Source organism: Cryptomeria japonica, chromosome 5 (assembly GCF_030272615.1).
Source record: "Cryptomeria japonica chromosome 5, Sugi_1.0, whole genome shotgun sequence".
Lineage (NCBI taxonomy): Eukaryota > Viridiplantae > Streptophyta > Pinopsida > Cupressales > Cupressaceae > Cryptomeria > Cryptomeria japonica.
The window spans coordinates 677,894,859-677,919,603 of record NC_081409.1 but is presented as its reverse complement, the minus strand read 5'-3'; the positions used below and the strand labels follow the sequence as shown (position 1 = coordinate 677,919,603).

Sequence of the window (24,745 nt, the reverse complement as noted above, 5' to 3'; positions counted from 1 at the left end):
GGTGGAGGGATAATGAACATTGTGAATTCCATCAAGGGAAAGGGCATAAAACAAGTAATTGTTATAGATTGAAAGATCTTGTTTAGGATCTTATTGACTGAGGAGAGATTGAAATTGAAGGACATGACCCAAAAACCATGAATAATGATCATCTTTTGTTTAATAATCCACTTCCATCATAGGATCAAAGGGGTCCTTCCATGTCAGGGCGAAACACAGATACCAATGATTATATGCGAGCCACTTATAATTACACTGTAAATCAGCTATATGATGTCAATGAACAAATTGCAACCATTACCATCACAAATCCAAGCTCTACTTGCAATGTTGTTATGCGTCGTAGCAAGATCACCATTAAAGCAACTCCACAAGGCACCACCTCCATCCCAAAGTAGTACAACCTTGTGGAACAATTAGATAAAATGCCTGCACTTAAATCCATCTTAGAGTAGTTGTGCCTATCCCCATCTCATAAAACAATCTTGGATCAAGCTCTCCAAGAGGTGTTAGTCCCGACCAATCTAAACACAGATCGATTTCAAGCTATGGTTGGTAGTCTGAGGTCATCACCATGTCTCACTTTCTCGGAAAGTGACAATACATCCTTCTAGCAACCTCATAACGCCTCACTCCATATTGAAGGATTTATCAACCAACATAGGATCAAGCGAGTCTTGATTGATAATGGAGCAGGCATAAATATTTATACACTACAATTGGTCACAACATTGGGATATGTAGTTGAATCAGTGGATCCCCACAAAAAGATAACAATAAAAGCTTATGATGATGCAGAGCATTCGTCAAAAGGAGCAGTTGTGTTACCAATCCGAGTAGGCCCAGTGGTGAAGCACATCATATGTCAAGTTCTGGACCTTCCTTTGTCATATAATTTGTTGTTAGGAAGACTTTGGATAAGTAAGACGTTCCATCTACCTATCACCAGTGTATCAAGTTCCCTCATAACGGTGTAGAAATTACAATCTTGGGCGATGTAAATCCATTTGCATATTCTAATAATATCAATCATCAGCCAGAGATTACTGTTCCCAACAACAGAGAAGCTATCCCGTCCACATCATATGTAATTTCAGATTCTCTTTCCAGTTCAAACACCACTATACCCAAGCAAGAGAAGCTAAAAATGAAAATGGCAGAGGAAGGTCCTAGGGAGTACTATCTAAGCTAACTCTTTTGTGTTGGGAAACTATCCATCTCCCCTAGAACTCATGGTAAACCGCAAAGGTTACTTCAAATGCTATTGGTCAAGCCAGCATGCACTTTGACGCCTTTTATCCTTGGAAAGAGTCAAGAAGAAGAGACCAAAGATGAGGACTTAGCCGAATGGATCTATAAAGACCCTATCACCGCGGGCATCCCACAAGCTAAGCTTCCCATAGATCAATATGGAAAAGGCCTTCTCATTATGCAAAGGATGGGCTATGATGGTCAGAGTGCATTGGGACCTTGCAAGCAAGGACGACATGAGCCACTGCAGCCAAAATTAAAGCCTAAAGATAACATTGGATTAGGCTTTCAAAAGGAAACTCTTCCTAAGCTCCGATTCAAAGGGAAACCCAACAAACCTCTATATCAGCCTAAAACTCTAAAGAGGCCACCTTTGATTATATCAACAGCACCAAGCACCATACCAATTGCCCCACTAAGGATCCCAACAATATCATCCACATTACCAATCATCTCACCAATCAAAACAACTCCATCAATAGCAACAATGACATCAACAACACCATTAGCGGTATCAGAACCCACAATAGTATTGACAAAACTGACAATTCCATCAGTAGTAGCAGATTCAACAATGTCGATACTCCCAGTATCGGATTCATTGATACCAATAATCCTTCCCGTAGTACCAACCATTCCATCTCCAAAGGTACATAAGTCGATTACACCAGCAGTATTTAACTCAAAAGATATCCTGGTTTGGTATAGTAATCGGATATTCAAAAGTGACTCAGAGACTGACTCACATGAGTGGGAATTTGATTCCATCTAGCTCAATACTTCAGATGAGGAAGATACATCACTACCTCCACCTCGCAAAGAAATCCCTGTTTACAGAGAAGCACAATCAACACCTCTTGGGTTCTTGAACTGGAAACACCTTCCATAGATCCTACGTCACATCCTACGCCTGATTCTGACAGGGAGAGTACCATCAACAACCTTCACCACAACGTTTTAACCCTCACTGACACATCTTATGAACTTAGCCTGATCGATGAGGTAATGCCCATTATCCATCCTGAACTCATCAAATGGAACCAACCTAATCCCCCATGCCTTGACCAATTCCAAAATGATGAGGCGATTATTAACTTTTTGGAACTACGGGATACCATACCAAGCGGGGATCAAAAAGATGGATTCACCGTTGAACTTAATAGAGCAACATATTTTGGGGTGGATGCCAAACCTTTCAGCTGCAAAAATATAACGATAAAACATGGATCTTCCAGTGAAAACCACATTGTGGCATTGTTTGATCCCAAAAGAGTAAAAAGAAAGAGAATATCCAATGGTGAAAACCCCTCTGAGGCACCTAAGGATAAAAGGTTTGACATCCTCCCCTCTAGTACACCTCCAGAATGATCCACGATCTTTATTGAGGAAACAAAATAATTCAATGCGGGGACTCCTGAGACTCCTCATCACATACATCTGGCATCTCTTTTGACTCTAGAGGAACAACCTAAGTTTGTAGAGTTCTTCCAGAAGTGTCAGATCAACTTTGCATGGTCATATGCAGACATGCCTGGGCTTGATCCTAATTTGGTCATACATCACCTCACCATAGTAGAGGGAGCTACATCTGTCAAATAGAAGCTTCACAAGACGCACCCTCAAATTGCAGTACTTGTCAAAGAAGAACTCAAGAAACTCCTAGATGTTGGTTTTATTAGACCAATTGATTATGCAAATTGGATATCCAATATTGTACTTATTGGCAAACCAAATGGGGGCATCTGTATCTATACTGATTTCAGAGATCTAAACAAGGCATGTCCTAAGGATGACTTCCCCCTACCAAACATTGAGATGATCGTAGACCTAACAACAGGACATGCCATGCTTTCTCTCATGGATGGCTTTTCAGGGTACAACCAGATAAAGATCACACCAGAGGATCAACATAAGACAACCTTCACATGTCCATGGGGAACATACTGTTGGAATGTAATGCCTTTTGGTCTAAAAAATGCAAGGGTGACCTATCAAAGAGAAATGACCACCATATTTCATGATATGATGCATACCATCATGGAGGATTATGTCGATGACTTATTGGCAAAATCCTTAACACGAGAAGGTCATCTGGAAATCTTAGATAAAATATTTGATCGACTAGAACAATATCATGTTCGACTTAACCCAAAGAAATTTGTCTTTGGAGTAACCTCGGGGAAGCTTCTAGGGTACATTGTCTCAAGAAAAGGCATTGAGGTCAATCTTGCAAAGGTCAAAGCAATCATGGACATGCCACCTCCAAGGAACATTAGTCAGTTAAGGACATTACAAGGTAGCTACAATCCATCCGAAGATTCATTGTACAACTGGCAGATAAGTGTCACTCCTTTACACACATGTTACACAAAAAAATCTTCTTTCAATGGGATGCCAAATGACAGCAAGCCTTCCAGATGCTTAAATATTATCTCATGAATACACCATTGTTGATCCCACCAGATCCAAGTAGACCTCTCTTGCTCTATATTTTAGCAACAAATACAACATTGGGCATACTACTGGCACAACATAATGCAGAAGGGAAAGAGTGTGTTGTTAACTACATCTCTCGCACATTGGTTGGCTATGAACTCAATTCCACCCCTATTGAGCAAGCTTGACTAACAGTAATCTTGGCAGCCACTAAACTGAGGCACTACTCGTTAACACATAAAGTACAACTCATTGCTAAGATTGATCCACTGAAGTACTTACTCAGCAAAGCGGCATTGATAGGCCGCTTGGCCAAATGGGTGATGATTCTAAGTGAATTTGACATTGAGTATGTGGACCGTAAGGCTATCAAAGGCTAAGTTATTGCAGATCAGTTGGCTGATGCACCTCTTATAGGTGATCATCCTCTCATTTCCAATTTTCTAGATGAAGAGATATTCATGATCACAACAACACAACCATGGAAACTATACTTTGATGGTTCACATACTAGACATGGCTCAGGGGCAGGCATTCTTTTTACCACACCTCAAGGTGATAGCATCCCGAAGTCTTACAAGCTAACTTTTCCATGTACAAACAACATTGCAGAATATGAGTCCTTGATCATAGGAGTCAGACTACCCATACAATGGAAACTGAAAGAGCTACTGATAAATGGCGACTCCCAACTGGTCATCTGACAAGTCACAAATGAATATCAAACCAAGGATGATAAACTCATGCCATACAAACAAATGGTGGACAATTTAAAGGCATCATTTACGACTATCACCTTTGAGCAGATACCCAGAGATCAGAATCAAGCTGTTCACGCCATGGCTACCATTGCATCTCTCCTAGATCTTCCACATAATTCAACACGCTGTGAGTTTTTGGTAGAACAACTTTGGATTCCCGCTTATGATATCCCCAAATCCAAGATGATATGTCACCTTGTCAGTTCTGAATCCCCATGGTACGGTGAGTTCTACACCTATCTCCGTGATCACACACTTCCTCTAACCAATCAAATAACCTACACAAAACCTTCATTCACTAAACTGCTCGATATACCATCATTGCTGAAACTCTATATTGACACAGTCTTGATGGTACTCTCCTTTGATGTTTGGAACAGGATGAGATAACAAAGACCTTGGAAGAGGTACATGAAGGAATTTGTGGGACTCACTCAAGTGGTCCTTCACTAGCAAAGAAGATCATGCGCGTTGGATACTATTGACCGTCCATGGAAAAAGACTCCTACTATTTTGTTAGAAAATGCAAGAAATGCCAATTTCATGGAGACCTGGTACATGCAATAGCACAGGAATTGCAACCAATCACAACACCATGGCCCTTTTGTCAATGGGGACTTGATCTTGTGGGTAAAATTCATCCATCTTCATCCAACAACCACAAATTCATCATTACCACCACCAAATACTTCAAAAAGTGGACCGAAGTTGTTCCAATTACCCAAGTCACCGGCAAGAAGATTGCCTCATTCATCCTTAATTACATCATTTGTCGGTATGGTGTACCCATGTCCATCATCACAGATAATGGGCTTCCTTTCAAAAATCAGAATGTCCATGAGCTCTGTGAGAAGTTTCACATCCAACACTGCTTTTCTACTCCCTATTACCCACAAGGCAATGGTCACATCAAAGCATCAAACAAGAACATATTAAGAATCATCAAGAAGACAGTTAATGACGTCGGTCGTGATTGGCACGTTCAATTAAATCCAGCACTATGGGCGTATCAAACTAGCATTTGAACCCCTACAGGCACAACTCCCTACTCACTGGTCTATGGCGCATAATCCATCCTTCCTATTGAGGTTGAGATACCATCTCTACATGTTTCCTTGCATAATCTGATAGATGATGAAGCATACCGATTCTCCCATCTTCAAGAGTTGGAACTACTTGATGAAAGGCAACAAGCTGCATACAACCACCTCAAAGCCTATCAACAATGCATGACTAGAAGCTATAATCATCAAATTAGACCTCGTACATTTGAGGTAGGTGATCTTGTTCTTCGAGAGAATCCTCATAACCAACCAAACAAAGAAAATCAGGGAAAGTTTGAATCAAACTAGTTGGGTCCATATGTTAGCACTGCTATATTTGGGTTCGGGGCATATCAGTTGTCTACTTCAGAAGGGGAACTGCTAGCAGATCCGATCAACAACATGCACCTCAAATGGTTTCATACATAAGTTGTACAAAGCATCAGGCTCCAATACATATCGAAAAAACACCAAAAATATTCAGATAAATGTTCTAAAGAAAATACAAAAAAATCAAAATAGTAAAGAAAAATCATGCATCCAAACGGTGAACAACCACTCCAGTGGCACCTTGGGTAAGTGCGATGGTGAAAACCTGGAAAATAGGTGCCATTCGTAAAGGCTATGGCTCCATTGTCTTTCAGACTTGTTGCGATCACATTCATTGTATCCACTCATCCATCATTCAAACCATGGCTTTTTATTGATCTGCAATCAAGGATAGTACTTCATGCATCTTGCATCCCGCTTTTTCATAGTCATGTCTAAACTGGGGGCAATTCTCTTAAACCTATTAATGGAAGTGGATTCTACATTACTTATGATTCATTGAGTTCTTCATTCAAAACTGTCTCATAAAATACCAAAAACATTCAAAAACTGTCTCACAAAATTCAAAAACATTCAAAACTATCTCACAAAATACCAAAAACATTAAAAAACACTCACAAAATCCGAAAACATCATAAAACATAAAAAAATCAACCAAAAACACGGTAACGCATTGTACCTACGCATCGAAACAGACATCAAACATTTTAAGCTACTCAAAATGATGATCACTTATCAAATCAACCAAACAATCAACACAGGTACGCACAACTATCTTAACAAGGATGCATCCTTCCTTACCCAAAACAAAGACATGATAACGTTTTCTTTGACAAGAAAATTTTGTTTAAGCTATCAAGTACTTGGTCAGTTTGATAAGTTATTTATTCATTTATATCAGGTTCCTACGCTACTCCGAGATATCCACAAGTGATTAGAGTGGCTGAGATGGTTCCTAAGTATCATTTTGTTTATTATCTGTGAATTATTCCAATTAAGTTCTGGGGCATGTACTAATGGTGTCTACATGGGAAGTTCACTAAGCTACGTGATCATATGCAAAAATCTAGTCATGGATCACTATGGCTTGCTGACTACAGCGTATACCTCGACCATATGAGCATGAACCATTATGGAGGGTCCATATTCTTTATTTATGCTACTTTCTTACAGGTACAACACTCCAAACGTGGTTCCTACTGCCTCGTCCAAGATTGATACTACCCTTGCTCAATGATGAAAAATAAAGCACTATGGATCATCATTTCATCTCATCTGTTTATATTGCATTCCATTGCATATCACCCATCCATTTGATCATTCATTATTCATATTTATGTTTTTTTTTATGTAAGTGTGAACAAGTTTAAATATGAGAAATTATTTAAAAATGCATTGGTCTTGTATACAATCACGACGGAGTTCTCTGATATATCATCAGTGCATCATGCACATTCTCACCAACATTGCATTCATTTATCATGCACACATGGCGTCATCATTTCATTACATTTAGTTGCATTTTACCTACATCTAGTGCATTATCATTTTGCTTACATATAGGTTCACTACATTCATTTTTAATTTTTCATCAAAGTGCATTTCATATCATTTAGGTGCATTCATTATCATGTACTTAGATTCACATCATTAAAATCATTCATCATCATTTATCATCATTTAAAGTTTGTTTACAATACATTCATATATAAATTCCTCTAGTCACATGCATTTATTTTATCCATTAGTTAAGTGCATTCATCTATCCATCTAGTATATTCTTATACTCATTCATTTTATCTTAAAAAAAAAATTCATTTAGGAGCCATTAAAATGCATTCATTATCCTTTTCATTACATTAAGGTGCAGTTATTCTTTCCCCCCTTAGTTGCATTATCGTTACATTATCACTTCACTTAGTCATCTTTTTTTTAAGTCATTTAGAATCATAACAACAAAACATTTGTCTCGACATTTGTTTATACGTTTTTTATGTGTGCATTCATTTAGAAATCATCACATAAACATTTGTACTTTACATTTGTTTATCCATCTTGCATTCATTTTAACCATCTATACACATTTACATAAACCATTCAATTCATTGCATTTCAACATATCAAACACAGCTGCATATCATCATTGCATCAACATAAACATCAAGTGTTATCAATTTCATAGTTAGCACCATCATTATGCATACATCATCATCATAGGCATTCCATACATAAAACATTACAACCAACGTATCATACATATATTAACCTGCATCCACATGTTAGCATCATATTTATTGACATCATAAAATCATCATCATAAACATGCATGTAAAAATCTTCTCATAAACATATACCTATAGCAAGTAAAAACATCCATCTAAGCTAAATAATAGATCATCATCCTACATAAAATCCATACATATCATCAACATAAATATCATCACAAAATATGGGATCTCCTCATATATCACATCATATATCATCTCGTAACAACATACATGTATCAGAGTACAATGATGTCCAAACATATCGCCTACTAAGAGCCATCCAAGTCAAAGTCCAAAATGACAATGTAATAAAATACATATAGCTCTCTCAAATGGCACTCTGGCTAGATGCCGCACCACCATCACCACCTGCACCACTATCACCACCTGCTCCCCCACTACCCCCTGCACCACCTGCACTACCTCGCCATGGAGGACCCATCACACCACCATTGCTCTGTATCCTCTGAGACTGCTCTAATCTCTCCCGATGCATCTATGAATAGCTCAGTGCCCGCTGATTGGCTGGCACCACCTGCTCATATAACCCCCGCTAATACTCTATCTCTACTTGAGCTCTCCCTATCTCCCTCATCACTTCCCCAGTAGGACCCTGTGCTCCTACCCCAACTCATACTCTCTCATGCAGCTCCGTCAATCTCTCCACCGCATCATCTCTCTCCCACAACACTACAGTCAACTCTGACTCCCTTGCAAATAGTTGAACATCTATAACTACAACCTCCGCCTCCATATCCTCTAGCCGAGTTTGCAAAAATAATATCATCTTATCTCAAAGATCTCCTCCTCCATCCCCTCCTCCACCTACAGCTCCCCCTCCTCCTCCAGTAGCTACCGTATCCATAGGTGTCTCTCCCTCCCCCATATCCCTGCCACCTAATCTGACTCCTCTCTGCATCAACGACCCTTGTGACAGTCGCAATGGCTTCCCACCTCTCCCTCTCTACTGCAATCATCCACCTCCACCACCCCCACCTCCTCCTCCATCCCCTCCTCCGTCACCTCTCCCTCATTTGCCTCCTACAAATCCTCGACCCCCTCTCCTCCTCCATCTCTATCTCCTATCCTCCTCAAAAGCTGGAATCGGCTCTGCCAGATCCGATATGTGTGGAATAGGATGTACTGTAATGTACTAGGTATACTCATCTGACACCCCTACATCTACAATCCCCAACCTCATATGCCATGGTCTCACCTGTAAAGTCTGAAACTCTGCTAAGGCTTGATCATATGGTAAAACCGACCCCCACTGGAACCTCTCCCGTACCACCCATGCATACTCTCCTGACCCACTCAGCAATCCCTGCCTCTGTCCTAAGTGCCTCAGCACTCTGCCAGGTACCTGTCTCTCCACATTGTAGGTTGTCCTACCAATCAAGTACCGTGTCATAAATACATAAGGCAAGGCCTCTGCATCACCATCCCAGGGCTCACACTCAATATAGGGCCTTCATATCACTGTATCCAAATCATTTAATGCCCGCTGCCACCACTCTAACTTCCCCAGGTGGGGTTGACGCATCATACAACCATACATGTACACATAGGGCTGATCCACTGCCCTAAATCTCAGACTAACTGGTTGTTTCACAGGCAGGTAGGTGCTCCCATGCCCAGATATGTAGTAGAGTGATCCCAACTCCTAGTGAGCTCGTCTCTCGGTACACCACCTCATGAAGCTCCCGATATAGGTGCGATAAAATGCACGGTCCCTATGCAAAGTCCATCCCCTCAGTCATCATTTTCTCTATAACTTGGCCCCAACCCACGGCCAGTCCATGTGATCATCGATCTGGGCATAGCAGGCCCCCAACAATCCTTGATAGTATGGCTGGAAGTGGCTCATATAATGCAGCTATATCCTCCCATGCTATTGAGCCATCGTGAATGAACACATCCTCATCAAAAAACCGTTGCACAGATGTTGTCCCCCATGCTCAGTCATATGTCACAAGATCCCCTCAGATAGGGATGTGTAAGATCTGCCACACATCCTTTAGTGTCACAGTCATCTCCCCCATAGCTAGGTGAAATGTACAAGTCTAACTGTGCCACCGCTCTGCCAATGCTGTCATCAAGACGTGATTCGTCTGAATCACTGGCATATACATCACATCATACAGGCCTGTCACTGCAATGACATCAATCTCGGCCTCTGTCAGCTGATCTCTCAACTACTGTGTGGTTGGATGCCTCTCCTGCATCTGTAAGATGGGAAGATCCTCCTACACATGCACATCAACCATCATCATCAATTGTTTTGTTTCAAACTTTCTTAAAACCTAGACCATCAATAGATACTTTGATCAAGTATCTTCGAGTCTCAACAGGTAAGCAATCATGGCACACTTAGACTACAACATGCATTTATCCTAATGACTTAGTCTCATCGGGGCTGCTATGGTTCAAAACAATTAACCCATCCATCCACCCAACATCGACATCAGAAGATTCTTTTCTAAACACACTGAGGCATCTATTTTTCAAACAATAGCGCTACTCTGCTAACAATTGTGCTACAACAACTACACACTAGCGCTAAAAAACCAATAGTGCTAGAACAACTACGCAACAGTGCCATTTAAAAGCAATAGTGCTATGAGAAGGACTCGATCGCACTAAAACTATATTAGTGCTAAAACAACTACTCAACTGTGCTACAACTTACAAAAGCGCTAAAAGCAATATGCAATAGCGCTATAGCATACAATAGCGCTAAATAAACTAACAACAGCACCAAAACACAGTTTTAGCACTATTATCCTGACTCAAATTGGACGCTTGAAAAAAGCCATAAAAAATGCGTGAAAAACAAATTTTCAAATTTGTGTACCACTGATCCATAGTCATCTGGCCACTAGAATCGACGAACCCACTCTAGCCAATGATCTGCTATCGGTACCAACATCCTGACTGTTGCTCGCTCTTTCAAAGAAGTCACTATCAGAGCTCTGAATCACTGTGGAGATGAATGCAAATGACCCTGTTTTACTCCCTTCACCCCCATATATACCCTTCACCCTAACCCTAATTTTACCCTACTCATCGCTGTGGTCCTCGTGAACTTCCAATGCATCCCATTTCTCTGTTTTATCTCCGATTTCTTCTATTCTTTCACCATTATTGCTAAATTATTCTCTTCTACCTCCCTACCAATTCTCATTCTTTTTCGAGAGATCGCTCGATTTTTTGAAATTTTTTGGCCCATCTCTCGAGGGGGCATACCACCCATTAAATTAACATTTATGGGACATTTTTCTTCACAACTATTTTTCTTTCTTTGAAACAACGCGATAAAACGCACCGTCTCAAAGAGGGGCAAATGCAGTCACATAAATCTGTCCATTTAATTAAATGATTATTTGTTATTTATTTGATTAAAAATCCACTAACCAACAGTTAATTAAATTAACATTTAATTAAAGCATCTTCAAATATTCTCCTATTAATTAAATAAATTATTTAATTTATTTTAATTAATTCATTAAAACAAATTCAGAATCAATTAAATGAATAAATCCTATTTATTTAATTTAATCCCCTTTCCTCTTTTAAATAAATGTAGCATCCTAAAATTGTGACACTTGCAATTTCGACCGCATTTGGGTCTTCACGATGGCGACGCAACACTGAACCTGAATGGAGAACCCGAAACTTGCTCATGACACCAAAAACTGCATTTTTCCAGCACCTTGGCCTGATCCTCCTTGCACCCTGCTGTCCCGGGAGGTGGGACCAGAGCGCCCAGCGCCCTGGTCCTTCAAGACCAGGGCGCCCAGCGCCCTGGTCCCCCAGGACCATGGCGCCCAGCGCCCTGGTCCCTGGCCCTATTTTGGGCCCGGTCTCCTATGGGACTTCGGGCCTTTTTGTTTGCAAATTGGAAAATAACATTTCCTGGTTGGCCTAAGGTCGGGAAAATCAGTCTATCAACCCTAATTGGCAAGTATAAAAACTACATTTCCTCTCCCACTTGAGGAGGAAGGACATATGTGTACAAGGTGTGGAAACGATATTCAAATATTCAAGCATTCAAGCATTCCTTCAAGCAATTGATCATTCTAAGTCTCCATTCAAGGCTAGATGTTGCATTCAAGACAAGGATTCAACCATTGAAGAGGAGATCACATATTACAACATACAACATACAACATACAACATACAACATACAACATACAACAACATCTATACCTTCGCATATAAGGAGACAAACATCCTTACAACAAGGTATTAGTACTTGTTTTACATTACATTTATAGCATTTCTCATTTCTTGGTTAATTCCAAAACTGGGGTTTGACCTAAGGGCAAACCCCTAATCCCTAACCCCCCAATCGTCTTCGCTTTTCTGTGTGTAGGTTGCAGGTACGCGGCTGAAATTGAAGATCTGGAATCCTTGTGCAGAGACGAACAGATCCCCCTTCGTTTCACGGATTTTTCGAAGGACCGTGTGCACGCCGGGCACCATCTTCCCGTCAACTTTAGCCCAAATTTGCAGGACAGTGCCGTCTCGACATTTTACTGCTAATTCCAGGTCCGCAGCTTCATATCATATCCCTAACTCAGTTTATAAGCGAATCTTTCTCACTTTCTATGCATTCCTAGTTCAATCTTTCTATCTACATTCTTTACAAAAGAGGGTATCCTTGCTATCACAACCCTTGAAACTCATATAGAATCCAATCTTGCATTGCGTGGGATTGGATCTTGTGGGTTTCAACCCCTCTTTTGAATGTAAAGTCCCTCCTAAGTGAAAACCATCAACCCTAGTGACTCTCCCTTCTCTCTCCTCGGAGTTGGGGAGGGGAGAACGACTAGGGTTCAATTTTTTCGCTTTACATTTTGGTGAACCTGACGTGAACATCCTTCTGATTATTCATGGTTAGATCTAAAAATTGGATTCCTTGGTTACATTTCCATGTTTGATCTTTTGCAAAATTTTAGAGGTTAATTGCATAAAAACCCTAAATTTTCTTTTTAAAGTAATTAAACTTGTGAAATGTTTAATTGTTGATGCTTGTTTCAGATCTGCCCTTCTATTACAAATTGTCAATTCATATTTGTGCTTTAATTCAGAAAAAATAGTGGTTAAGTGTCAAAACCCTAATTTTTGAAACCCTCTTGATTCAACCTTTGTCCGACAATTTCACCGATCAAAACATCTCCAAATCAGCTGTAACTTTGGATTCCGCAATAAAATCACAAAATCTTTCATCCCTGAAAATTTGGAAAAAAGTTGCGAGGACCATGTGCACCCCGAGTGCCATCGTCCCCGACATTTTTTCCGAAATTTCGGGAGCTAGATCTTATTGTATTTTTCTGCTAAAATCCAGAATTTTGGCTGATTTTATCAATTTTAACACTTTCAAAATTACAGTCAAAGTTGGTCTAGCGATTGCTTGGATTGAGGCTTCTAATCATTCAAAAATTGTTGAAATCGAAATCTGTATCAAAATTGTGTTTCTTACAGTCCTAAATTTGAAAAGTGTGTTATCATTCATTCGAAATTTCAGTGATTTATTCAAATTTTTGCAATTTGTGACTTTTGAAATTAAGTGCTTAATTACAACAACTTTGATTTCCACTTTCAAATTTGAATTTTGCATGAAATTGAGTCAACTTTCAAATTTCAAAACTTGCATTGCTTTTGGTATTCCCTCTAAAATCATAAAATTCAAAATTTCAGTTTCCCTCTCTTTTTCAAAATTCAAATTTTGCATTTTTTGACAATCTTGGTAGGGTTCAATTTTGAGATTGCAACTTTAATTTGGCCTATCTACAGATCATAAAATCACTCAATTTTTTCAGGTTAGCTGTAAAATCATCATAACTTTCATCCCTGCAAATTTTGAAAAAAGTTGCGAGGACAGTGTGCACCCCGAGCGCCACGGTCCCGGACATTTTTTTCAAAATTTCGGGAGATTGTCTTGATTGTATTTAACAGCTTAAATCTAGAAGATTGGCTGGTTTTACTGAAATTTGCTACCTCTAAAATTCAAAATTTTCTCTCTTTCTTTAGTGCATGAGTTTTACAACAATAAGCCCTACTTACACTATTCTCGTTAGTCGAAGCCTTAGAATTAAGTCTTTCCAAGGTTTAATTACTGAGGAGATGGAACCTAATTTGAATGGCCTTTTTAACTAGGACATGGGTAATTCCTCTAATCCTCTTAATGATGAAGAAGCTCTCCATGAGGTTTCTGTAGAACAACTTTCAAAATTGGATAACCAATTTGACGATTTTCGACAATGGATGTCTCAAGAATACCCTGATAGTCAAGCTCTTCCTTTAATTGAGGGTCTAAAACGTATGCTTCAAAGTGATAAGAATGGAATTGATATTTTGCGTGGTATTGCACACATTGTGGATTCAAATGTGATGCCTATGAAGAGTTGTGCCGAAACCTTAGGTTATACACAACCTCCTATTCAAGTTAATCATTCTATTCCTTTGACGACTCCTATTGCTAGTATACCTACTTTTACATCAAACATAATGACTACTTCAATACAAGATATTCCTCCTATGATCACTAGTCATGGGGGCAATCCCTCTTCTTCAATCAACCCTCTTCCTTCATTCAATCCGACTTCTTCATTCATTCCTTCAATGAGTGTGCCTATTATATCTCCACAAATGAACATGACGCAAGGGGGCAATTCATTTAACCCTTCCATTCCTCCTTGTAGTGTTCCTCCTGTCCAATCATCCCCTATGACTAACTATCATAGTGTCCCACCACCTTACTCTCTACCTTCTTTCAATAACATAACACCTCCATCACAATCTAACACGTCTAATATGAACTCTTCGACTGAAGCGACCATTAACAATCTTGCACAAACTGTCTCTTCTTTACAGCAACAAATTGCCTCTATGAATCAATCTAAGTTTAGTGTGCCCACATTTGATGTTGCGAGCCCACTTTCTCTTGACATTGTTCGAGCTATCCCCCCTAAACATGTTGAAATTCCGCATTTGGAGCTTTATAATGGTAAGGGTGATCCTCTAACACATGTTAAGACCTTTAAAACAATATGTACTGATTTTGCTTATGACCAAAGGTTGCTTGCAAAACTGTTTACTAGAACATTAAGAGACAAAGCCCTACAATGGTATTGCTCGTTGCCTTCCTATTCTATTACTTCTTTCAAACAACTTGCAAATGCTTTCATTCAACAATTTCAAAACAATATAAGTCCTAAAGTTACTTTGATTGATTTAATGCATTGTAAACAAGGTGTTAAAGAAAAAGTGACTGATTTCATTGGTAGATATAAGCATTTGTATGCTCAAATTTCTTTTCCAGTGCCTGACAATGATATTCAAAGAATCTTCATTTCTAATTTACAAAAAGACATTAGAGAAAAACCCCTGTTTTCTGAGTTTACTTCTTTCCAACAGTTGTGCGCAACTCTTCACAATTATCAACTGACTGTGAGTCAAATGGAACAATCACATCCTATGGCTCCGAGTGATAAGGGTGATAGTAGTCAACAACCATTTGGGAAGTTTAAACCGAACAAAGAGTCCATTAAATTCAATGAAAACATCATCAACAACAATGTGAATGCAACATCAGGTGTGCCTCCTATTTCTAAGTTTTTCAAGAGAGAAAGAAAGTTTACTCCTTTGAATGAATCATTGCATAGTATTATGAATAAGTTATTGGAACAAAATGTGCTTACTCTTCCTCCTATAAGGCAAATTGATCCTGCAAAGATTAATTCACCTTATTTTGATAACAAATCTTTTTGTCAATTTCATCGTCAACCTGGGCATGATACTGAAAAATGTTTTGCTTTAAAGGGGAAAATTCAAGATTTGATTGATAATAATACTATCTCTGTTTCTGGAGTGAATGATAAAGGCAACACATCTGTAGCTCCTCCTAACCAAAATCTTCAGATTTTTACTGATCCATTTCCTTCTCATACCTCTAATGCGATTGATACTACTGATTCCTCTGTCTCACCTGATGATCTTGTGTCTATGTCTCCTAATGTGCTTAACTTTGTAGAGCAGCAGAAAATCCCTAAAGAACTTTCCATCACCTTTGATTCTAGTGAAACTATCAGGGCACCTGATGGTCCTTTATATATAGTTGCAAAAGTCAAGAATATACCTTGCCGTGGAGTGCTTATTGATCCTTCTTGCATGGTTAATATCATTACTGAAGAATTTCTTTTTACTTTGCAATTGAATCAAGTGATCTATGACAAAACAGATGTGATTGTGAAATTATTTGATGCATTTTCTTCTCCTGCAATTGGTTCTATTACATTACCTATTGAGGTCCATAACAAATCCCTTGATGTGGACTTTGCTATTATTCCATCATCCGAACAATTTCGTGTGAAGCTAGGCTATCCTTGGCTATCTTCCATGAAAGCTATTGCTTCTCCTATTCACAAGTGTTTGAAATTTCCCCATAATGGTGAAGTTGTTACTGTCAATCATAGTCTCTTTAAACCAGCTGAAAGAACTTCTAGTGTTCCTATTGATTACTTTTGGCCTAAACAATTCCAACCCCTTCCTCCGCGAAGTGATCATCTTTTCAAATCTTATCAAAAGTGGAAGAAAGACATGATCCTATCTCTAAGTGAACCTAGAACACCCAAACTTGACATTCCTATTGTTCTTGAGAAGGAAGTTCTTCCTTTGAAAGATAAAACTAATGTCTTTCCTCAAGAAGATTCCCAACCCATCCCTATGGATGTGACTATGCCTATACCTAATAAACTTCCTAAAAGTAGACCTATACCTCCTCGTCATGATGGACTTGGTCTCCTTCCTAAGCCAAATATTCCTCCTTTGTATGGAGCAATTCCTCCTCCTTCCTCTTATGGAGAGAAGAGACTTTCCTCTTCTCCTATTATTCAACCTAAACACCCAAGTGATAAGGATGAGAACATTCCTCCTCCTCAATCTTCTCAACTTCCTACTAAGACTAGACGAAATCATTCTACACGTGAACGCCGACGAAAGCGTCGTCTTAGAGCTCAGGCAGCTGCTTCTCAAACTTTGCAATCCCCAAAAACACCTTTAACAAGCATTATTCCATTTTCTCCTCAGCCAACGATTGAGCCGAAATCTCCTGAACATAAGATGCATGATAGTCTTGATCCTGTGCGAGTTAAAGATCCTATTTTTATAAATCTTGATGATGATATAGATGAAAATGTTATTCATGATGCAAATGTTACTCCTGTTCATTCTGATAGTGAATATGAACTTGTGGGTATTGATAACCATCTATCTAACGAATTTTCTAAAGCACTTATCCTAGCTCCTAGACAAGAACACCCTGGCTTGGGATATGAACATGGCCCTTGTTTGGATCTTGTGATAGCTCCATTTGCTGTGTTGGATGTTCCTCCTCTAGCATGTTTCCTACCTTCTCGAAATAGTGATCAGCAAGATTGGGGGGTAGATGACGTGCTAGACTAGTTCATTAGCATAGCAGATTCTCTCCTCCTCTCTTTTGTTACTTCTTCTATGTGTTATTCTCATTCTTCTATTTGTTGTCCTTAGTGTTGTCTACTTGAGGACGATGCAAAACATTGAGATCTCTTTTTTGGTCTCTCTCATGTTGACTCAAAAGACACATGTGTTCCCTTCTTCTAGGTGACCTTCCTTGATTGGGGAATGAAGAACAATTATGCATACATACATATGATATACATGAATTATCATACAGCATACTGACCCCAAGGAAAGCGAAGTCACCTTGTGCTTTGTGTTTTGTGTCTATTATCCTTGGGCTTATCTCACACTTGGGGGCTAAATCCTTGCGATAACGTGCTCCTTTCTCATTTCTTATATGTATCACTACCTTAAAGAGATCACCCCCGGTGAGGCGTGTGCGATCACTTTAACGTAGGGGGGCATACATCGCGTTCATATCTTTTCAAGATACTTGAAAATTTCTTGACAAATTTAGCTTTCCCTTGAAATTTTTTGATATCTTTCTTGCATGACTCATAGTGAGGGAACCTTACTACTGACAGTCATGGTTCTCCCTCGTGATCTTCCCTTTTACTTTGTCAATCAAAGTCGTAAGATCCTTAGTCCACTGGGGGCTTGGTGTATCTTGCCTCCTTGACGTGGTGAAAGTTTTTCAATGTTGTTTCCTTGTACTTTACCAGAAGTATTGGCGTACGCTTATACTCCTGCTAAAGTGGGGGCTAAATGTAGCGTCCTAAAATTGCGACACTTGCAATTTCGACCGCATTTGGGTCTACACGATGGCGACGCAACACTGAACCTGAATGGAGACCCCGAAACTTGCTCATGACACCAAAAACTGCATTTTTCTAGCACCCTGCTGTCCCGGGAGGTGGGACCAGGGCGCCCAGTGCCCTGGACCCTGGCCCTATTTTGGGCCCGGTCTCCTATGGGACTTCGGGCCTTTTTGTTTGCAAATTGGAAAATAACATTTCTTGGTCGGCCTAAGGTCGGGAAAATCAGTCTATCAACCCTAATTGGCAAGTATAAAAACTACATTTCCTCTCCCACTTGAGGAGGAAGGACATATGTGTACAAGGCGTGGAACGATATTCAAATATTCAAGCATTCAAGCATTCAAGCATTCAAACATTCCTTCAAGCAATTGATCATTCTAAGTCTCCATTCAAGGCTAGATGTTGCATTCAAGACAAGGATTCAACCATTGAAGAGGAGATCACATATTACAACATACAACATACAACATACAACAACATCTATACCTTCGCATATAAGGAGACAAACATCCTTACAACAAGGTATTAGTACTTGTTTTACATTACATTTACAACATTTCTCATTTCTTAGTTAATTCCAAAACCGGGGTTTGACCTAAGGGCAAACCCCTAATCCCTAACCCCCCAATCGTCTTCGCTTTTCTGTGTGTAGGTTGCAGGTACGCAGCTGAAATTGAAGATCTGGAATCCTTGTGCAGAGACGAACAGATCCCCCTTCGTTTCACGGATTTTTCGAAGGACCGTGTGCACGCCGAGCGCCATCGTCCCGTCAACTTTTCCCCAAATTTGCAGGACAGCGCCGTCTCGACATTTTACTGCTAATTCCAGGTCCGCAGCTTCATATCATATCCCTAACTCAGTTTATAAGCGAATCTTTCTCACTTTCTATGCATTCCTAGTTCAATCTTTCTATCTACATTCTTTACAAAAGAGGGTATCCTTGCTATCACAACCCTTGAAACTCATATAGAATCCAATCTTGCATTGCGTGGGATTGGTTCTTGTGGGTTTCAACCCCTCTTTTGAATGTAAAGTCCCTCCTAAGTGAAAACCATCAACCCTAGTGACTCTCCCTTCTCTCTCCTCGGAGTTGGGGAGGGGAGAACGACTAGGGTTCGATTTTTCTGCTTTACAATAAATAAATAAATAAATTTATTTAAATCATTAAATCCCCCCCCCCACTTGCATTTTCTTACAAATGCAAGTTGCAACCACAAGTTGAAATACATTAATTTTATTTTAATTTAAATCCTATTTTCTCTCACCCACCAAATCCTCTTGCAATCCTAAAACCCGTTTTAGACCCTTCTAACCACTTTCTAACCATTCCTAATTAACCTAATCCATCCCCTAAATATTGTCACATTCCTAAGCAACTTGAAGTCACTTCTCAAAGCCTTTAAAGTCTTTGAAAAGCATTTAATGTTTTATGTGTCCAACAAGCTAACCCCTAAAGTCTTCCAAACCACTAATGGCTCTTACATGACCATTAATGGCTCTTACATAACCATTTATGGTTAAATCCACTTGCTCCCATGGTTAGAGACTTTACCTCTAAACTCAACCCTCATGTAACCCATGTGTCTTCTCAAGCATTTATTGCTTTCACCATGGTTATCCTCACTAACTCTTGCACAAGAGTTTATCTATTGGATAAAGACATTAATTATTGGATAATGGTTTTATTCATTCAACTCAACATTAACCTTACCTCCCAAGTTAACCCTCAAGTCATGTCAAGCATTTAATGCTTATTCCCTCTCCTCTCAACCCATCTCTTGTTGACATTTGTCATCCTGGGATTGGGTTGAAAGCCCTCACAAGGATGTAAAGCCCTTCAATCTTAACCCTTGTTGAGATTACTCAATCTCAACCATCCATTATTCCATTTTACCTATAAATTGAGCTCATTTCTTCATAATCCAGAAAACTTGTATGCATTTAATCTATAGTCAATTTTAAAAGAGCATTTTAGCATAATCATTCATATTGTCATTTGGAACTAAAATTAATCTTAGTTTATTTTATAATATCTCATATTTAGCTTATTTTACACTTGCATATCATAGTCTAAAACATTTCAATCTTGAACCTCCATAAGACATCCATAGTGTAAAAATTTGTTGGGAGCTACACTCATTTGGAAACTTGGAGAGGAGAGGAACAAGAGAGGAGGAGCTACAAGCATGGTGGAAGGCATTTGGAGATGCCTTGTTGCATTTGTTGTCTTAGTTAAATGTTCTATTTTGCTTATAGTGTCTCTCTTGGTATGCCTGCTTACAATAATCTTTGGTTGTTAACACTGACTCTTGTTTCTTGTGTGTGTTGCCATACCACAGGTTTTTCTAACCCCTTTTTGCAGAGCATCAAATATTAAACTAGATGGTACCTTAACCCCTAAGTCAAATTCTACCCTTAACCAAAAACTAAGCCAAATTGAACTATTGTCCTAATTTTAAATTAAATTAAACCTAAACCCAAAACCTAACCGAACATTAAACTAATTTGAACTCTTACCCTTATATTAAACCGAAATAAACCCTTACCTTAAACCAAGTTGAATTTTAAACCTATGACAAATTGAATCCTAATCCTAACACTAAAGCAAATCAAACGCTAACCCTAAACCAAATATATTAGTATTATATTGTTATGTTTTGAAAAGAAAACTAAATTAAACCCTTTAATCCTAATCCTTACCCTAACACTCAACTAAATTGAACCCTAACTATAAAGATGAACCTAATTGAAACCTAATCCTAACCCTAACTTGAACCCTAAACCTAACACAAACACAAGCACTGAAACAAATTGAACCCTAACCCTAACAATAAACCAAAGTCAACACTAACCTTGAACTTGAATCTAATTTGACCCTAACCTTAGTAAGCTATTAATGAGGGATAATTTATTAATATTATGTTAGTATAATAATAATAGAATAATAGTGATAATAATAGTATCATTATCAAGCTTATCTAATCTAAGGTTTAGAGTATTTGTCTTTCCAAAATCTATTCCCATGTTGGATGAATTTTTAGATTCACCATCATTATGATTTGTCTTGATGTATATTGAAATGAAACTCAATTAAACCCTAAACCTAAATCTAACCCTAACAATGAAGAACGAAAAATAAATTGCAAGAAGAAAAAATGAAGTATGTAAAAAACATAGTTATGAATTCAATACAATTATCATTTCTACAAACACTACCAATCTTTTTATTTATATAGTACTCACATCAAATATACTTTAATTAATAAACTATCTAAATTTTTTCACTTAAGATTACTATTTAAAAAGAGTTATAATTCAATTAGGATTGTGTACACTTATTTAAAATTTAAGATTCAATCAAAGATATCTCTCAGCGTATTTTACATATATTTCTTTAAAGATAGGTATGCTAGTTTAGACCACCCAAAAATTAATTTTTCCATTAAAATTTTAAATTAAATTATTTTGTCATAGTAGATGATGTGTAATTAAAGTCTTATTGTGTAAATTTTATAATATTCATTGTAAATCTAAATCATATTGACCACTTAATCATATTCTTACATTTTTTTTTCATATCACCATCGCTATTAGATTTTAACTTGCTTTTAGGTTCATTTTTACTTTGAAACTAGCATTCGGGAGGATTTAGAAATATATAATTATGTTAATAAGAAGTTCTATGATGTGACTTCTCAACTAAGTTAAGCTATAGACAAAACCTTAATTATATGACAACAAAAAGAGTATCAAACATGAAACTTTATCTTCTTTAGAATCATGACATCTAAAAATTTCGATGTATGTGGCCTTAAAATCTAATGATTACATATAATATAATTGTACTTTGTATTTTAAATATTAACTTACAAAATTTGGTAATAAAACTATTGCAATCTTCTACACACAAATAGAAATGTACTCTCTAACATATTCGCTTACACATTTTTCCATCAGTGTAATCCTTCCACCTCTTTTCGATGCAATTGCTAGTATTAAAATAGAAAACTCAAAATAAAATTGTAAAAATAGTAATAAGACATGACATTGAGCTTGAAACCTAACTCTACCTTTTTATTAAAATTGAAAAGATAAAAATAAAACTATAGAAATATTGATAAGATGTAACTCTAATATCAAAACCTTTCAACATGAAAGAAAGATTCTTTTATACTCCACAATGTCAGATTAGATGGCTTATAACACAAAATTGCTAGTATTAAAATAGAAAACTCAAAATAAAATTGTAAAAATAGTAATATGTCATGACATTGAGCTTGAAACCTAACTTTACTTTTTTATTAAAATTGAAAAGATAAAATAACACGATAAAAATATTCCATGATGTTACACAGTCTAGATGACTTATAGCACGAAATTGCTAGTATTAAAATAGAAAGCTCAAAATATGAAAATTCTTTTATAGTCCACAGCAATATGATTATTATCCATATAAGGACCACTACACCCAAAAACCAATATCAAATCAGAAGCTCTGAAATTAATAAACATACACTATAAAAGCTAATATCTTTAAAAGATCGAAAGCTTTTGGTGCTCCGGCCAGTCAGGTACTTTATCATGGTGCCCATTGCCAAAAAAATACACAGCAGCTTTAAGGAAAATCGAGTGGACCGAATGAACGCGCTTTCGAGCACCAGTGGTCCAAATAGTTACGGCATTCGGACACATTATCTGGCAAAGCAGCGACTGATGAAGCGATGAATGACCTGCAAAAGTTTAGCAGTCTCCTCACCAACGTGGGCATCAGAATCCACAGCAAGCTGGTTCAGATAAAAACAGTGACTCACCTTCTCCGACACAACAATTTCTACCTCATGTCCTGCGCTTCTCATGGCCTCACAATACTCCATCTGCGTATCCCTCATCAGATCTCTCTCCGCAACCCCCACAAGAAAAGGAGGAAACTTCACCTTGTCCAATGGCTGGGACTGAGCCCCCATCGGATTCGTTATCGGGTGATCTTTCGTGCTCCCCACGGGCAACCCAAGGCCCAGAAATTTATCCACCATTTCCAGCGTCAAAAGCGCCGAATCGGGCGAAACTTCGAGCTCCGATTTGCTGCGCTCCGATCGAACAAACCCCGGGTGTAAGGCCACGCAGCCCCGCAGACAAAGAGGTCGTAGCTCTTCTTCACAAGCCACGGCCCTTACGGCCACTTGGTGCACCAGATTCCCACCCGCGCTGTCACCGATCAACACGCACCGATCGAAATCCGCATGTTGAGTGAGCCACGATTCCTCTTTTTCCCCGCGAGCAATTTTTCCGAGCCACGCAACGGCGGCGAAACAGTCGTCGATCGCCGCCGGGAGTCGGTGCTCGGGAGCAAGCCTGTAGTCCACGGAGACGCAGATCACATTGGAGGCCGTTACGAAGCGCGAGTAAATATGATTATACATTTGCCAGTCCGCATGGCTCACGCAAAAACCGCCGCCTTTGAAATGGATCGCGACGCCCAATTTATTATGGGTTTCTCTGTTCTGGACCGTACGAGGCAAATAAATTCGGATCCAGACACCATTTTCTTCGTCAACTGCAACGTGTTTGGTGGCCACACCATCAATGAAAGTGTCGTTTGAAGGAGGGACGGCCGTGATGAGGGGCTTCACTTCGTCTGCGCCGGTCCAGGTGCGCTCCACTGAGCCGTCGGAGAAAAGTTTGAGCCATCCTGAGACCTCATCCACGAGCTTTTTTTCCACTTGGCTTGACATTCTGAGCGTACAACTACGCATTTGGATTCATGATGAGGGATTTGAAGCGCATTTATAGAGTTCAGGGAAAAAAATCTGGGTCGAGTCTCGCGGTGTTTTCGGGCTGTGCAGGAATTTGTGTGGAAGTGGGACTCAACTGTTGTACTTTTGAAAAATATTGTTGAATGGAACAAAAGAAAAGATAAAAAGGGCGGATCATGTCAGGCGGTATGGAAAGTGTGTTGGGGGTTTTGTATATTAGAACTTTATCTTGTTACATTCAATTGGTAACACGATCCTAAATATCTTTATTATCTTTCTAGAAATGACGATTAAATATTCAATTATTTTTTTACAAATGAGTAATTAATAGGTCTTTTTATTTTATATTGTAGAAGATTTGAATTCAACATTATTTAGATGTCTACAAGGTGAAATTCACTATTAAATTGAATGTCTATTGACTCAATTTATAGACTTTTCTCAAACGTCATCTTTAAACTAAAGACTAGCATATTTATATTTTAAAAAAATTATGTGAAAGATGTCATATTTGTTTATTTTTCTACATTAAATATAAGTATATAATTAATAAATTATAATAAAAAATACAGAAAGAGTGTTTGAGGTTTTCTATATTGAATATTATATTACAACTTATCAATGAAGATCTTGCTGCATCCA

General features: G+C 38.5%; 1 protein-coding gene across 2 annotated transcripts; it reads right to left on the bottom strand.

The window, feature by feature from the left end:
- Positions 1-22,627: 22,627 nt before the first annotated feature.
- Positions 22,628-24,293, bottom strand: LOC131029255 (probable carboxylesterase 15). Of its 2 annotated transcripts, XM_057959674.2 has the most exons (2): positions 23,162-24,293; positions 22,628-23,080 (listed from the first exon to the last, which is right to left on the bottom strand). In XM_057959674.2, the coding sequence occupies exons 1-2, from the start codon at positions 24,101-24,103 to the stop codon at positions 23,042-23,044; spliced, it is 981 nt and encodes a 326-aa protein (XP_057815657.2). In that variant the 5' UTR covers positions 24,104-24,293; the 3' UTR covers positions 22,628-23,041. The 2 variants fall into 2 exon arrangements, with proteins under 2 accessions (XP_057815657.2, XP_057815655.2); XM_057959672.2 differs by having other exon boundaries at positions 22,628-24,290.
- Positions 24,294-24,745: the final 452 nt, after the last annotated feature.

Bases quoted from the DNA above. Each gene is read 5' to 3' on its own strand.
- LOC131029255 (XM_057959672.2), bottom strand. From the start codon at position 24,103: ATGCGTAGTTGTACGCTCAGAATGTCAAGCCAAGTGGAAAAAAAGCTC.